This window comes from Labeo rohita, chromosome 5, assembly GCF_022985175.1.
Source record: "Labeo rohita strain BAU-BD-2019 chromosome 5, IGBB_LRoh.1.0, whole genome shotgun sequence".
NCBI classification, from domain to species: domain Eukaryota; kingdom Metazoa; phylum Chordata; class Actinopteri; order Cypriniformes; family Cyprinidae; genus Labeo; species Labeo rohita.
This window is the reverse complement of record NC_066873.1, coordinates 30,597,302-30,615,701: the sequence shown is the minus strand read 5'-3', so window position 1 is coordinate 30,615,701 and position 18,400 is coordinate 30,597,302. Positions and strand designations below refer to the sequence as shown.

The window sequence follows — 18,400 nt, the reverse complement described above, 5'->3', positions numbered from 1 at the left end:
CTTCAAATTTCATTAAAGTTAGTTTGTTAATTTATGACCATGATAATAAATTAATTGGATTTAATATTTTCAATGTCTTGATCCATTCTGCACTTCCAAAGAGTGTAATAAAATGTATGTTTAGAGAGATTACAAACACAAATTACAAAAATGCAAGGAATCTCAAAATAATTACTTTTTCAATCATAACACATTACTATAAATTCACGATAAAACCTCTTACATGAAAATGGAAAATATTAAATCTTATGTAATGTCAGTATTTGAAATATTGCTTAAGTGTTGAGATTTTTCATACCTTTTGAACTTATTTAAATGCATTCCTTATATAACAAATTTGAATATATCATACAGAATTTAGCTTTTCAGTGCAACAGAGACTGCCAAGAAATAATAATGCATTATTTAATTCTTGCAGCAACATGACAGCCAAGATGGACAGGCATGTTATTACTTTTACATGCTTTTTGTACCATGGTTATAACAAGGAAAATTACCTGTCACTCCAGACAATGTAACCAGCCTCATCTGTGGACACAATATGAAAATATTTTTTTTTACATAACAATCACCTTGTCCTGAGAGCAAAGTTTAAAGTTGTGGTTAAAAATATTGTATAGTCTGCTTTTGCTTTAACGTGCATGTGGTAGTGTGGTTTTTTTGCTGCCAACAGTTTTATTTTTATGTATTTTTAATTATGTATGTATTATCTATGTAATAATTTTACGGTAACACATTACATTGTTTCATTAGTTAACGTGAACTAAGAATGAACAATACTTCTACATCATTTATTAATCTTATTAATCTGTTTCAGCATTTACTAATGCTTTATTAAAATCACAAGCTGTATTTGTTAACATTAGTTAATGCACTGTGAACTATTTTGAACAAACCATGAACGACTGTTTTTTTCTATACACACATTAACAAATATTAATAAATAATGTAATAAATGTATTGTTCGTTGATAGTTAATACGTTAATGTTTCCATATGACGCCTTATTGTAAAGTGTTATCAATTTTACTTATCTATTAAGTTTTTTTAACAAACCCTTTTGCACTTACGGTGCTTGCCTTCGAACGTCGCTGTATCTACAATCTTGTAGGTTTTGAGCCGCCGTACATTGGCATTGTGGGTAAAGTAGTCCAGCAAATATTGCGACACCTTCCCCCGCATTCTTTTTAAATCGACAAAGAACTACATTTACAGTGAGGCGCGAGGAGCAGGTTTAGTAACAGTGCCTTGTCTTAAAGCAACAACCAAGGTTGAGTGAGGTTGGAAGCAGGGAGCAGCAGGACTTAAGGTATGTAAATATAAACGTCTTATTTGCTTGTTAAACATAAAATTTCTCTGAATATTTCCGGCAGAACTCAGTATCATCTCTTGAACTCACTTACAAGCAGTAAGGAATTAGCTTTTCCGGCGGTAGTTGTCGTTTCAAGATTTTGGTGGACTCTATGCCTGTCTCAGAACCGAGTGAGCTGCCTACCTAGACAGAATTTTGGGACATCTCAGCCGCGTTTGAATGTTTTCCGAAATGCTATCTAGGAAGGCAGCGCACAAGATTTCGAAACACAACCACATGTTAGCTTCATTGCTAGTGAACACGGAATTGCTACCTGGGAATTGAAACAGTCAGCGAGTACACGTAAAAAACGAACCAGAAGATTTGCAAACTCTATTTGATTATACAAAAGATACAGAGAGATCAGCGAAGGCCACCTGTATGACTCTTTAGTTTTAGCTAATGCAAATGAGTGATATGAACTCAGCAGCGGTTTCACCTGCCTGAGTAGTTGATGTGAATATCAGTGGCAGCTTTGTATCTTCTGATGCTTGTAGTGTACAGTAACGTATGTCTTAAAGTTAGGTTTAGATTTTCTGATAACATACTTCTAGGCTGCCTGTCTAGACAGCATTGTAGTCATTACACCACAGCTCATTAGTGGTCTGCCACTAATCAGTATGGCTTTCCAGGTTTTTTAAACAGCATCATGTGGCAGTCATGTGTTGCAGAATCCCAGTAAAGCTTATGTTTTTACAACAAAGTTCAGTACAACACACACACTCAAACTGCAGGATTGACTTTGGACTAGAAGAGCTTTTAGTCACTTAATCAATGGGTCAAAAGGGCAAACTTCAGGTAGAAAAAAAAAGCACTAAAAGCGAGACTGGTGACTAATTCTTAGTATTAGTCATGGACATTTGCTTATTTGCTGTAGTTGACGTCAAAATCATTTCTCTCTCTTTTCTTAAAGTTTGCATGAAATTAAAATTCACCCTGTTTATTTTCTAAATGCATGTTATTGGTCTTATGCATTTGTTTAAATTTTGTTTTTACATTTTTGACCTCAATGTATAACTGGAAATGATTGAACCAACAACCAGCTCTACATTTTCTGTTTTTGATAATCTGTCACCCAAAAATGACAATTCTGTCATTAATTACTCACCCTCATGTTGTTCCAAACCCGTAAGACCATCGTTCATCTTCTGAACACAAATTAAGATATTTTTGATTAAATCTAAAAGCTTTCGACCCTCCATAGATGGCAACGCAACTGACATGTTCAAGGCCCAGAAAGGTAGTAAGGACATTGTTACAATAGTCCATGGTTTAGCCAAAATTTTATGAAGCTACGAGAATACTTTTAATGCACAGAGAAAACTAAATTAACAGGGGTGCACATAAGTGGTCCGCAGGTCTGCATGCGTGACCAAAATAAGAAACGCGCAGTGTAAATAAGTTCAGATCGCGTACAAGTTCAAGCATACAGTACTGTGCAAAAGTTTTTGGCCACTAGTATTTTCACCAGCTAAAAAATGGTTTAAAGTAAGTTATTTCTATCTTTTGCTGTAGTGTGTCAGTAAAAAATATCGGTTTACATTTCCAAACATTCTGTTTGCCATTATTTGTAATAATCTAGTGAGATTTTTGTTTGCACAAGGAGTCTGACAACAGCCAGTGCTCCACACTGAGATCTTGATCTCACCATCATCCAGTCTGTCTCTGGAATGACATGAAGAAACCGAAAAAGTGAGACAGACTAAAAAAGCTACCTGCAAAGCTACCTGAAAAACTATGCACAAGTGCACATAGGGCAAAAGCTGCTTTAAACGCAAAGGATGGTCACATCAAATGCTTATTTATTTTAGTTAATAGAAGTTCTTTGAAAATCTATTTTTGACAGCATCCTCATTTTGTGTGCCTAACTGCCTAAAATTTTAACAGTACTGTAGCTTTGTAGGTGTAGGTCTCTTAAAGCATCTTGTTCTTCTGGATTTAGTCTGTCTCTGTTTTTTCTGTTTCTTAAAACAGACTGGATTGAATGATGGAGATCAGATCTCTGTTTGCACAAGGAGTCTGACAACAGCCTGTGCTCCATACAAAAATCTCACTGGATTATTATAATCAATGGCAAAATGAATGTTTAGAAATGTAAACTGATATTTCCTACTGACACACTACAGCAAAAGACCGACTTTAACTGACTTTAAACCATTTTTTAGCTGATGAAAATACTAGTGGCCTAAGACTTTTGCACAGTACTTTAATTCAAGGTTATTTGCTGCCGTTTTCAAAGCACAGTGCAAAAAAGTGACATTTCACTCACTGACGCTCTACAATCACCTGTACTAAACCAAGCAGCATATACTTACTTGCAGGCAAACCGCAAAAAATAAAAGCTTGCTAATTTTAGGTCTGAAAATAATGAAAGTTCATATAAAAAAAGTACTATAAAATTATTGTATTTTTATTTAATACTCCCTTTTTATTTTAAAATATAATAGTATTACTACACTTCATTATTTAGTTTAAAAAAAAAAACTAAATAAATAAAGTCCAATGATATTATTGTCACTATTATTCTTTTTTTTTTTTTTTTTTTTTTTTTTTTTTTTTTTTACAGTTATGTTTAATGGGTCACACTATGTGCAGTGTGAGGACTAAACCAAATCTCCAGGTACTCTTATGAGAACCAGGCTAAAAAAATGTATGTTCACTCCTGAAAATTAACTTTATTAATCAATTTCTTCTCTTTCGTGTCAGTCTTTGATGCGTGTTCACGAGAGTACCTCGACGAATGTTGTTATTTTGGTTTTCTTTCTTTTAAAAAGTATTGTCATAGCTTCATAACGTTATGGTTGAAGCACTGATGTCACATGGACTATTTTAACAATGTCCTTACTACCTTTCCATGCCTGAAACGTGTCAGTTAGATTGCCGTCTATGCAGGGTCAGAAAGCCCTCAGATTTCATAAAAATATTTACATTTGTGTTCTGAAGATGAACAAAGGTCTTACAGTTACAGTACAACAATATGAGGGTTGAGTAATTAATGACAGAAGTTCACCCAAAAATAAATATCTCACACACCTGGTCTTATTGTGAATGATTTATTGCTGCATTAAAAAACAAATGTTAGTTTTTGTAATATTTAATGAAATTGCAACTTGCGCCATCCTGAAAGTACTTTTCTTTACGGCTAATGTCACCAATCCCTCTTGTTCTTTGACCTTTCCTCTTCATTCACGTTTTTTTAATCTTATTCTGTCTCTGCAAAATGTCACGTTGTGAAAGTAAAACAGATTTCAAAGTTTATTTCTTGTTTTTAAAGTTGACTGTTAAAGTGGTTATTGTCATTGAAGAACTTTTAATATGTTTTGTCTAAGTCTCTCTCCATTGTACACCTCCTTTGTTTCCAAAAACACGGATTAGGCCTGGATTTGGCGGCCCGAAGGAAGGAGCAGCGTGGCATCCCTCTCCTCCTCTCATGTCCCCTCCCTGTGTGTCCTTGCATGTCAGTGCCCCCTCGTCATCCCCCCTGTGTCTCACCCCGCCAGCCCTCTGTGTTCCTCCCCCTCATGCTTGGGACAGACTGGACTCACTGTCAGACCAATGACTGCTTGGATTATACTGCCTGTCAGCCTGGCTGCCTTCTCTATCACTGGAATATGGATAGTGTGAGTTTTAGCATGCATTAATTATTGTTTGTCACATCAAATAATAAATAAATAAATAAAGTTGAAATTACACAGATTTTAGTACACCGTTGCAAGCATATGCAATAATGTGTTATTTTGCTGTGTTTTCAGATATGCTATGGCTGTGATGAACCACCATGTTTGTCCTGTCGAAAACTGGTAAGTTGGGTTTGTTTCACTCAGTTTGTTAAAACATGTGATGCTTATGTTTAATTGTCAATTATATTATTTGTAAGGTCCTACAATGTAACATGCACAGAGGAAACAGCCAAGCCGGGCTTCCCAAAAATGTGTTGCACCATTCAAGATATCCCCCTCATCAGGTAGTCATGTGCGATTTATTTTAAGCTCTTCCTCTTTATTTTAAGCCTCTGTTTATTTCCTCTGTGATCTGACGTTGTCTTTGTCTTCACTTTGATTCAGTAAATGTGGATCTTACCCTCCCGAGAGCTGTCTGTTCAGTCTCATTGGTAATGTGGGAGCTTTCATGGGTAAGCTTGTTCTCATATTTCCACATATTCTACACCGGCAGTGTCACATTGAATAACTGAGAACAAAAGCATGAATGGAAGCATTCAGCATTTAGAGTGGCAGAGGTTTTGCAAAAACTGATACCTGCATGAGGCAGTCATGCTATGTATTACGTAATTCCTAATGGATGTTTTCCTGTGTCATTTCATTATGTGTTAGGTTATGAGCGATCTGAAACGTTGCGATTAGGCGATTAGGGGTTTGATTGTCCCCGTCTTGTTGAAGGTTGGCTGTCATCGGCTTCTATTTGTGTTGTGATGTGAAATCAGGGGTGTGTTATTACACACTTTTACTCACCATACTATAACTTAAGTAATAATAAGTCTTAGAAATGGAAATAAAAACCATTAGATTTGTGTGGGCAAATACAGCAAAAAAAGTAATGTATAACTATGGTCCCAAAAAAGTGTTTGGACACTAAAGCCGTGCTTCAAAATGTATTAATGGTTTTGCATTAACAAAATATTAAATTAAGTTAAAAATGTATATTTAGCATGCACTTCAGGTTTCTAACATGCATCACCACTCAAACGTTTAGAATTTTTGCAAGAAGACTCAAGGCTGCATTTAGTCGGTTAAAAGTACAATAATAACTGTAAAATATTACATTTTAAAATAAGTGTTTAATATATTTTAAAATGTAATTTATTTCTGTGCTGGCAAATTTCAGTGTCACTTGATCCTTCAGAAGTCATATAGTGGATCGGTTCTCAGGAAAAATTTCTTATCACTATGAAAATTAGGGATGCACCGAAATGTAAATTCTGGGCCAAAACCAAAAATTCTGAATGCACATGGCTGAAAACCAAAAACACTTAAATAATATAAAGTAATTTTGTAAGACTTTTTCATTTAGCTTAATCATTTTAATGCTACTGAATTTAAAGAATACATGCCAATATCAATAACCACACTTTTATTAAAAGTAAAACAATACAGTTGGACAAAAATATATTAATATTAATTAAAAACAGATTTGCTGCTTAATAATTTGGTATAAACTCTTTTTTTCCAGAATTCCAGAAAAGAACATTCAAAATAACAGCTTTACTTTGTAACATTACATTTTTTTTTTATTTCAATTTAATTTAATTTAATTTTTATTTTATATTTAAAAAAATTTGTACACTACCAGTCAAAAGTTTTTGAACAGGAAGATTTTTGTTTTTTAAAGAATTATTTTGTGATCACCAAGCCTGTGTTTATTTGATGCAAAATACAAAATCAGTAATATTGTGAAATATTTTTTACTATTCAGTATAACTGCTTTCTATTTGAATATTTTAAAATGTAAATCACATGATCCTTCAAAAATCATTCTGATATGTTGATATGTCTGGCATTTTTTTATTATGACCAATACTTAAAAGTTGAGTATGTTGTTTGTCAGGATTTTCTGATGAATAGAAAGATTCAGAGGTCAGCATTTATCTGAAATAAAAAAGCTTTTGTAACATTATGGGTCATTCCAGCTGGAATCATCAAATGGTCCCCACCTGACCCCCTCAGATTTGTCTGAAAAAAATCTATGTGATGGGTAATATGCCCAATAGATCATATACAAAATTTCAGATCTCTACTGTGCATACTTTTTTTTTTTTTTTTTTTTTTTTTTTTACAAAAAATCTGTAAAAAAAGTTTGTTTTTCACCCCGTTTTGGCATCACTGTCTGAGTGACCATGTTCAGACTAAAATATCTCCAGAACTATTTGTGCCAGGTCCATGAAATTTTCTGGGCTAAGAGTCTTAGTCCAGAACTGCATGAATTACAACTCACAGCATTGTTACTGAATTTACACCTGAATGCTGGCCCTCTACTTTTCTTTGAAACTATTACTTTAAGGGTTTTCAGATGTCCATAGAAACCTCAATTTTCAATGTATAAGCATCAAACTTGGTAAATGGTCTGATATGTACCATGTCTTTCACATCCTTTGACATTAGACAATAGAGTCTTATGGATGTTGAGATATTAAGGTCCAAAAATTGAAAAAAAGTCATTTACACCAATGTTCAGAGCAATATTTCCCATGAATGACACCAGGTGTGAACATGAAACTTTTTTTTTTGAAAGAGCATGTTCTTATTGATAAAATATAAAAAAAATTGGGATGGGGTTTTGCCTCATTTTTCTGTAATAATTTTTAAAAAATCATTGTTGTGTGACATTCACAACTACTGTAGTAGCAGCTATTTTGAACTCATATGCCTAAATTAATGCTATAATGCAGCATTCCATTGTGCTCGGGACTCGGGGAAATCCGACCTCCACCTCGGGAAAGTGCAATGGAACAGCCACTTAAGTTGGGGTTCCGAAACACACACTCGGGCCAGTTCAGTGCAGACCGAGTCGGTTGGAATTATCCATATTTTTGCCAACTGTTACAATGGAACGCATTTACGACGGACATCGGGAGAACTAACTCGGATTCACCGACTACCGACATTCAATGGAATGCAACATAAGTACCTAATCTTGATGTTCCACCCAATCCAGTGAATAATACATCCATTTTCATTGAGAAAGCAGGGCAATATTGATTAGAAATAATAATATTCAGGTGGTATGAGATCTAGCATCAATCAGTCAATCAGTCAACAATGATCAATTTTGAGGTCAGTCAAGTATCAGGAACACCAGGATTCCATGTCAACTTTGAGGTTGACCCAGTTGAACAAGGCCTTCACGTCACAGATATGGCCCCAGGACAATATGTTACTTGTGTGTATGACCGACAATGGTGGGTTGGTATCATCAGAGACGTCTCTGACACAGAGCAAGACATTCAAGTGCCTTTTTTGCATCCCCATGGCCCAGCTAGAGGCTACTTTGGGCCAAAAAGGGAAGATGTCTGTTGGGTGCCTCTCCAGCACATCATAATGAAAATTGATGTGCCAGTTACTTCCACTGGACGATGCTATGTCATAAAAGAAAATGAAAGTGAACAATAGGATCAGTGACGAAACTCTGAGTTTTAAAAAAAATCATTACAGAAAAATGAGGCAAAACCCCATCCTAATTTTTTTATATTTTATCAATAACAATATGCTCTTTCAAAAAAACAAGTTTTATGTTCACACCTAGTGTCATTCATGGGAAATATTGCTCTGAACATTGGTGTAAATGATTTTTTTTTTTTCCATTTTTGGACCTTAATATCTCAACAGACATCAGACTCTATTGTCTTATATATAAAGGATGTGAAAGACATGGTACATATCAGACCATTTACCAAGTTTGATGCTTATACATTGAAAATTGAGGTTTCTATGGACATCTGAAAACCCTTAAAGTAATAGTTTCAAAAAAAGTAGAGGGCCAGCATTCAGGTGTAAATTCAGTAACAATGCTGTGAGTTGTAATTCATGCAGTTCTGGACTAGGACTCTTAGCCCAGAAAATTTCATGGACCTGGCACAACTAGTTCTGGAGATATTTCAGTCTGAACATGGTCACTCAGACTGTGATGCCAAAACGGGGTAAAAAACAAACTTTTTTACAGATTTTTTTTGTGAAAAAAGTATGCACAGTAGAGATCTGAAATTTTGTATATAATCTATTGGGCATATTACCCATCACATGGATTTTTTTCAGACAAATCTCAGGAGGTCAGGTGAGGAACTTTTCCAAAATTTGATGTTTCCAGCTGGAATGACCCTTATACACTATACCATTCAAAAGTTTTTTTTGGTTTGGGAAATTATAGAAATTAATACTTTTATTTAGCAAGGATGTAATGTTACAAAAGATTTCTTCCTAACTTTCTGTTCATCAAAGAAAAACATAATAATAATTATAATAAATGTTTTTGAGCAGCAAATCAGAATATTAGAATGATTTCTGAAGGAGAAATGATGTTAAAAATTCAGCTTTGAAATCACAGGAATAAATTACATTTTAAAATATATTCAAATAGAAAACAGTTATTTTAAATAGTAACATTTTGCTGTAATTTGAATCAAATAAATGCAGGCTTGGTGAGCAGAAGAGACTTCTTTAAAAACATTAAAAATCTTACTGTTCACACACTTTTGACTAGTAGCGTATTTGAATACTTTCAGACTTCACTGGATTATGAGAAGGTCTAGAATCTGTTGTTTGTAGATGCTACTTTATTTCATATTTTATCTAATGCAATAAAAACTGAGGTGTCCAAATAAAAACATATACACTTCAAATATTGTCAAAGCCCAAAAACACTTAAAAAATGCTCTGCAAGAGCTCTATGGTATAAAAATGAACAGAAACTAAACAAAAAGGAACTTTGTAACCACAAGTTGCTTTACTTAGTGTTTCTGTTCTCTTTTTACATATAGTGGTGTTAGTTTGTCTACTACGGTATGCTCAGATCATCGAGCACAGGAATCACTGCTGGCTCAACACCAGTGGACTCGTGTCTGGATGCACCAATGCTGTGGGTCTGGTCATGGTGGGCAACTTCCAGGTTAGTCACACAATTCTGCCTAAACACAATTCGATGTATGATTATCATCTAATAAACACATTTAGCTCATAGTAAACTACCGCACTCACTATTCACATCACTGAAGCCAAAAATAACAAGCATTTGGGCGTCTGTAAGTGCTGTATGAGAAGATATTAAAGGCTGACTCTTCACCCTTAGTCTTCATGGGCTGTAAATTCATTGCATCAGACTGATGCGTTGATCAGCATCAGAGGGTCTCAGAGAGGCTGATGTTCTCAAAGTGATTAGTATTGATCCATGCGTGCAGTCGTCTCATTCTTCAGAATGGATTTTAGAGGGCATTTTACTCCCTCATCCCTAAAAGCTCTTCCATCTGTATGCTGAGTGTGCAATAGGCAAGTTTCTTGTTGCAGGAAGACAAATTTGTCAGTGTTTTACAGCCCACTTTTTCCAGGTTAGATGTCACACAAATGTGTCCGTCATTGGTTTTTATTTTCAATGCTTTGTTTTATTATTACACAAATAACACTGTACTGTACTGCTTTATGACTAGGTGGACCACGCTAAAACACTTCACTATGTAGGTGCGGGCGCTGCCTTCCCAGCAGGGATTCTCTTCGTGTGTTTGCAGTGTTTGCTGACCTACCGGGTGGCTGTCACCGCTCTGGATTACTGGATGGCTCACGTGCGTGTGGCTCTGGCTACCGGTGCTCTCATCGCACTGGTTCTCAGTATCCTTCTTTGTTCAGTATGACTGAAATATGATGAATAAGTGTGTGTTCATATTTTTTTTTCTTGACACGGATTGCTTATTTGTCTTGTTTATATAGACAGTATCACCTGTGTATCACAAACTATTGCAGTCTAACGGTAAGGTTCACCCAAAATGAAAATTTCATCATCCTCATGTCATACGAATGACTTACTTTCTTCTAAGGAATTGTACTGATTGCTCTTCCATGCAATGAGTCTCCCTTTAGTTCACCAAAAAATTAAATTCTGTCATTTACTCACCCACGTCGTTCTAAACCTCTGTGAATTTCTTTCTCCTGTGGATTAGATTGTTTTTCGGTCTGTATGATGGTTTGACTGTTAACATTCTTCAAAATATCTTCTTTTGTATTCCAGAATAAAGAAAAAATAGTTTGGAACAACATGAGGTTGAGTAAATGATGGCAGAATTTTCATTTTTGGTGAACTGTTACTTTAAGCTTCAAAAATGACTTAAAAGAGTTCTAAATGATTTGTGAAATATGTTTCAAGTCTTCTAAAGTCATCAAATAGCTTTGTATTCGTCATACCTATATGTAGTTATTTACGCCTGATATTTTTTCTTAGTGAGCAATTTACATCTGTGACCTAATCATTGAGTCAGTGAGTTGAACTTGAGAACCAGATTGGTTCAATTTGAGTTCAGTTTTATGAAATGGATCAGCAGATTAATTGAAAATATCAAACTCAAAAGAACAAATTCTGATAATCCAGTACACTTGGATGTACATCACAATACAGAAGACTACTGTTGCTACTAGGGATATAACAATATCAAACGATATGTAATATCACAATATGAAGTCCACAATACAGTATTTAAAAAAATAGACAAATGAAGAATTGGAAAAAAAAAATGTACATTTTAAAGTTAAATTATTCTATCTTATGCACTTTAAAAGTTTAAAATGAAGAGCTCCAACCCATGTTTTTAACTAAGAAAACTTATATAAAAAGTCAGTGAACTGACTTGTACCTGAACTTTAAAGGGGACTCAACCTTCTCTTTATTTGTGATATACTGTGTCAGTCTAAATTACATTCACACTAGTGTTTTCGGAAGCCAAACAAATTAGAATAATAATAATAACACCAATGACAGTAGGATGGCCATATATTGTAAAACAGTTGCACTGCAAAATAAATGATTAATAATTAATATTTCATAGGTTTATTAGTTTTGCTGTACAGAACAGCTGGGAAATTACAATTCTACTTTCCTATTTTCTGCACTTGAAAGAGATGTTTTGAATTGGGACTGCAGTAATGTTACCCATTTAAACCGCTAGCTATCAACAATTCATATTGCACTTTTAAGCTTTTATTTTGAAGGAAAATTCCAGTTTTAGTGAAAACAGGCTTACAAAATGTCTCACTACAAATCTAATGAAATGCTGTAATTATCTACCGCAAAAATAAAGCATAACTGGTGGCCATTGCGTTCCCAAACGCACCCTAAACTCATAGTATCTGCAGTAAATTAGTTGACCGCATTCATTCATTCACTGTGAACGGAGCCGTTCTGAGGTGCGGAAAACACCGGATCCCGAGCTGATCTCTTGAGCTGATGAAGTGCACAGTTCGCTTTGAATTGGACAGCAAAAACAGACTTTAAGCCATATTTAGTTCGGTTAGGCTCAAAACACAACTTTAAAGATCTTTTATGTTAGAATAAGAAGTTTAAAAATATTTTAAAACTACACTTTGGTTGGAAGACCTATCGTTTCATATTGTCATGTGACCATGATAATATTGAGACAGTTTTGCTTTCGCAATATCACTATATTGATAATATCGTTACAACCATAGTTGCTACTTTACATTCGAGCTGGCTCCAGAAGACTTACAGTATATGCATAGTGTGTAAGGTCTAGTTTTATAATACACTTAGTCTATTTGCAAGCTACTAATTTATCATAATTGCATTGTAAAAATACATTTTATGTTTTTCTTGTAAGTTCTACAGGTATTTAACAACATGAGGATAAGTAAAAGATGTCAGAATTGCCATTTTTGGTGAACTATCCCATTTAGCACCAGATGTTTCAAATAAAAAGGCACAGCAAAATCAGGACAATAAAAGGTCTAGTACTGAGCTTTATCGGTTTCTTTTCCTGCTGAGGCTCCGGTCACGATCATGAAGCCCCTGACTCATATAATAGTGGAGGTATAATCTAATTGCTTCGGTGTAAATGTCGGTAAGGAGACGGATGAGCCCAGCTGGAGTCTCCCGGCCTTCCTGCTTTATCGCTGCAGTGTTCATCAATGATTTATGAATATTTTTTCCCCAACCGGAGGGAAAAGGAGGTGGCTAAAGGGTTGCTGGGTGATGTAACTATGAGAACAGCTAATTAACCAGCATCTCCATTAATAATCTATGGCTTTCCTCACTGAAATACATTGAAGGGATAATTCATTCAAATTAAAATTTTGTCATTGTTTACTCACCCTCAAATTGTTCCAAACCTTGGAAACCAAATTGTTTCTGGTCACCATTGACTTTAGTAGTATTTTTCAAAATATCTTATTCTATGTTCAACTCAAAGGAGACCTATCATAAAAATCAGATTTTTTTCCCCCAGAAAAAAACGTGAAAAAGGACAACCCAGCAACTTTTCTGCAAGCATGTCAAAAAAACGGGGATATTCTTATAATATTACCGCCCGTTAATCTGCATGTTTCCACCCACAGCAGCTATTCTGGAAAAAGGGGCGGGGAGCAGCCGCTCGTTTGCATTTAAAGAGACATGCACGAAAACAGCACATTTCTGCTTCCACTCAAAGTTGGCATTTTCAAAATTATATAATAAAATGATCTGTGGGGTGTTTTGGGCTGAAACCACACAGACACATTCTGGGGACACCTGAGACTTATATTACATCTTGTAAAAAGGGGCAAAAACAAAAAAATTATTTGTTGAGTCAACTTGAAATAATTTGTTGCCCTGCTGCCTTAAAGAAGAAGTCCACTTCTAAAACAAAGATTCACATATAATGTACCCCAATTTCGAACTTCCAAAATGCAGTTTAAATGCGGCTTCAAACGATCCCAAATGTGGTTGTAAACGATCAAACTTCAAAATCGCCCTATATCGCTGTTTTACCTTTTTTGTCAAGTGTGTTTGATCTTCTTTGCTTGTTCACTTTGCAAAGACTGGGTCGGTACTTCTGCAGCGATGTAGGATGATTTTGAAATCATTTTTGAAGTTGAGGGAGTTTTTCGACATACCCTAACTGTCTTGAGCCAGAATACACAGAGTTCAGGGAGAGAAAGGCAAGACGAGTGTTTGAGATTAAAAAGTATTCAAATTGTATTTTTGTTAATGAAAATAACTGATCGTTACACTAGATAAGACCCTTCTTCCTCGACTGGGATCGTTTGCAACCGCATTTGGGATCGCTTGAAGCTGCATTTAAACTGCATTTTGAAAGTTCAAAAACGGGGCACCATATCAGTCCATTATATGGAGAAAAATGCTGAAATGTTTTCCTCAAAAAACATAATTTCTTTACAACTGAAGAAAGAAAGACATGAACATCTTGGATGACAATGGGGTGAGTACATTATATGTGAATCTTTGTTTTGGAAATTAAAAATTTTAAAAATGCTAAATTCAGTCATCTGAAGTTTAAGTTTAGTCAACTTGAACTGTTAAGTTGTACTAAGTGAAAACTTTGATATTTGAGTTTTGGTTTGTTAAACTTAAAAGCTGGGCTTGTTACCCAGCTGCCTTAAAATTTTAAGCTGAATGAACTCATATCAAAGTTGTCACTTAGTACAACTTAAAATTTCAAGTTGACTGAACTTAAAATTTTAGCCAGGTAACAAATTATTTTATGTTGACTCAACAAATAGTTTTTTACAGTGTAAGGTCTCTTTTAAAAAAGAAATTCATACAGGATTGAAATGACATGAGGGTAAATGATAACACAATTTCATTTTTAGGTGAACTAGCCCTTTAATTCCAGCTGTGCCTTGAGCTCACAAAAAAGTTTGAATCCTTGATGGACTTCTTCTCAGGTGGGATATTTTTCATTCACGAGAGCTTCGTTTTACAACACGCAGCAGCTATCTGTGAGTGGGTCTTCACTGTAGTCATCCTCGTGTTCTACGGGACTTTCACCTACGAGTTCGGCACCGTCACGACCGAGACTATGTTGGCTGGCCTCCAGCGGAACCTCACACACGGGCCCGGTGTCATGATCGGAGATGACGTTCAAGTAGACACCCTGGGAGGTGCCTCCACAAAGGGGTTGAAATCTCCAGGAGGAAGCAGCACTTCCACCCATCTGAACTGCACTCCTGAGAACATCGCAATGCTTTAAACATCAGCACACACAAAGTCACATACTGCCAGGTGGGAAGCCTCACGATGGTTGCACCCTACGTTTAAGGAACCGTCCAGTCTAAGTCGAGGCAGGTTAAGAGTTGATTGGGTTTACACGTGTGACTGTTGAATACTACCATTTCAGATTTTAAGTTTCGTCTTATACATTTGCCTTTTCCGTCCTGTTTTGCCTTGCGAGAAGCTTTTGTTGGGTTGTTCGTGGATGAGGAGGATAAAGAGCACTCCACTTTAAGGTTGTCGTTAGCACAGATCGAGTGGTGTGTGAGGTTGCTGTTTCTTGAACTATTGCACTGGGCAATGGGGTAAATTTTTACTGTCACGTTTGCACAAATGTTTCAGGGGTATCTCTTTAGTGCTTGCTACTGTTTGCCCACCCTTACTATTGCAAATGGATGATTTGCACGTAACACAATGAATGAACTTGTAGTTTTAAGTTCTTTTCACTTTTATTTGGAATTGCAGACTATCAGGATCCAAGCATTATATCATTTTTGAAACGTGAATGTCTAAGATACGGATCGAACTATAGCCTTTGAGCACCTATTATTTTAAAAATTAGTAGAAAAATACATTTTAATTGAAATCTAATTTATACAATTAAGTAGTATTCACCCATTTTTGTAATAGTGGCCTTTTTAATGATGCAGTTGGTAAGATAAATGTTTCGTCATGCTGGCTTGCTTCAGTATGGAAGCCCGTTTCCAACCCAAATTTAAAAAAAAGGGTTATTGCGATTTTTTTTTTTTTTTTTTTTTTTTTTTTTTTTTTTTTTTCTTCTCCTCACAATCTTTTTTTCTCAATTGTGAGATATAAAGTCAGAATTGCATCAGATATCTCGCAGCTATTAGAAAAAAAGTCTTATTTGCAAGTTTAAATCTCGCAATTCTGGCTTTATAACTTGCGATTTATGAGTTTATGTCACAGTTCTGACTTTTTAACTCTCAATTGCGAGTTTATATCAGTTCTTAGAAAAGAGTTTCTTGTATTTCTGACTTTAGAACTTGCCAAAAAAAAGTCCGATTTGTAAGTTTGTTTTGCAATTCTGACTTTGTAACTTGCAATTACAAGTTTATATCACACAGTTCTGAGAAAAAAAGTCAGATTTGCGAGTTTATATCTCGCAATTCTGACTTTATAACTTGCAAATACACAACTGCGTTTAGTTTTTCCACAATTCTTAGAAAAAAAATCAATTGCGAGTTTCTTGCAATTCTGAGGAAAGTCAGATTTGCAAGTTTATATCTCGTATTTCTGATTATAACTTGCAATTACGAGTTTGTCACAATTTTGACTTTATAGCTCACAATTGCAAGTTTATATCATAATTTTTATTATTATTATTTATTTTTTTTGTTTTAGAAATTAAGAATTTTTTGTGATTGTGATTTTCTCACAATTATGACTATAACTTGCAATTGCAAGTAACATGCAATTCTGAGGAAAAAAAAAGTCAGATTTGCGAGTTTGTATCATGCAATTGTGAGAAAAAAAGTCCGAATTGTGAGATAAATAGTCGCAATTACCTTTATTTTTTATTCAGTGGTGGAAACAGGCTTCCATACTTCTGTCCTGTTTCATTCTTGTTTATATTTTTGGCCGAGGTGGGTTTTGTTTATCGTTTTGAGCAGGAGAAAGTGATGTAAGGTGACACCAGCTTTAACCTTGCCTTCCTGGTCAGTTGCTAAGTTGTACAAGAAGTATTCACATTGACTGTACCTGTACCTTTTATATATATTTTTTAAAATCGTTTATTTTTTTTTATTTTTTTTATGGGCCGTAAAAAAACACTCCAAAAATGCCACAACCATTCAACATTTTACATTGTGATTTTTTTACTTACATATCTTTGATTGTGTAGATTTGTGAATCATAGGGACATAAATCAAACTGGTGTGAAAAGTGGTATTTTTTACATACTCAGCACATCAGTTTTTGTTTTTCTCTGTTGCCAAAGGATGCATTTCATTTTGCTAAACATGTACTGTATGCCTTTGATTCATCAGTTTTCTTTGTTTTGTTTTTTTTTTGTGTAGCAAGACACATAGCCACTAAGAAAATGACAGTACCGCAATATTAACAAATTCTGAAACGATTATTTGAATGAAACTGATTGGTCTCCAGGCTGGAACCTAGGAAACCGCATTTAAACTTTATGAGTGTTGAGTGGTTAAGGTGGCCTTAATGTTGCTGTAGTATTTATATGATGTTTCTAATTCAGGCTGTCAGTTAAATGGTCCATATTTAACTTGCTTTACCATTTACATTTCACACAGAAATGTGCCAGTTGTTGTCTCTGTTTTCTGCCCTTCAATGGGACAGTTACGTTTCATGCCAATGATAAGACTGTAAATTTAGATGGGGTCTCTAGGCATCATACATGTTTATCTCTGTTGACTCCTCTATTATTAGAGAGCTATTTGAAATATTGTTTCCTCTTCTCATGCAAAGGAATATTCACAGGGCTGCACTGCACAACAGAAACCATCCGTTTATTTTTTTATTGCTACCTCCACAATTTATTAGCGTCTCTTTACAAAACATATTCTTTTGCATAGCGAGTCAAACTCAACGGGTCAAACAAATACAAAAGGGCATCTTGGGTAATATAAAGCATGTGCATATGAACATAAAGTCATGTTGATGTCATTTCTTATTAATTGCCTTTTTTGCCATATCCCAGCAACATTCGGTATGAATGACATAATATAGTGCATATTATATTATCTGAATAATAGATCAGTCATTCATAGGTCACCTAAGAACAAAAGTTTGGGCAAGGATTGTTTATTGATTATTTCTTAGTTATGTTACAGTTTGGAAAACTGTCATATATTTTCATTTAATTTTGTTGCCAACTTTTGCAATGTATTTGTGCTTGTAAGACAATGTTGTGAGAGCCTACACATATTGTGTCCTTATATACAAGATTGAGGATCCCCACACTTTGAAAACAGGACTATCTGAATCTCTTCACATGAAAATGATTCAAATATAATGTGTTTTTGGTTGATGATGTTTCTTTCTTGATGTTACATGACTTTCAGCTGTTGTCTGGATAGAAGTTATTTTTCTGATGCCTTTAAATGATGTAATCAAAGTATTTTTTATCAACACATCACGTCTGTTAAGAACACAGCAAAGACGTGAGGTTCACACTCCAAAATCAAAATAAAAACAATGCAGAGAATATTTTTATTTTATAAATTACTTATGTAAATAAGTAAGATTTATGTATAATTTCAATGATTTTCTTTGACAAGAGATTTATATTGAACTACCAAAACATTGGATGGAAAATAAACAAGTGTATCTGTATTTCTGTCTGTGATCATTT

The 18,400-nt window shown here is 34.8% G+C and overlaps 1 protein-coding gene across 1 annotated transcript; it reads left to right on the top strand.

The window, feature by feature from the left end:
• Nucleotides 1-1,219: 1,219 nt before the first annotated feature.
• Nucleotides 1,220-18,381, top strand: tmem150aa (transmembrane protein 150Aa). Its single transcript, XM_051109716.1, has 8 exons — nucleotides 1,220-1,308; nucleotides 4,726-4,970; nucleotides 5,103-5,150; nucleotides 5,228-5,314; nucleotides 5,415-5,482; nucleotides 9,839-9,966; nucleotides 10,502-10,679; nucleotides 14,739-18,381. The coding sequence occupies exons 2-8, from the start codon at nucleotides 4,906-4,908 to the stop codon at nucleotides 15,041-15,043; spliced, it is 879 nt and encodes a 292-aa protein (XP_050965673.1). The 5' UTR covers nucleotides 1,220-1,308; nucleotides 4,726-4,905; the 3' UTR covers nucleotides 15,044-18,381.
• The last annotated feature ends 19 nt before the right edge of the window (nucleotides 18,382-18,400 follow it).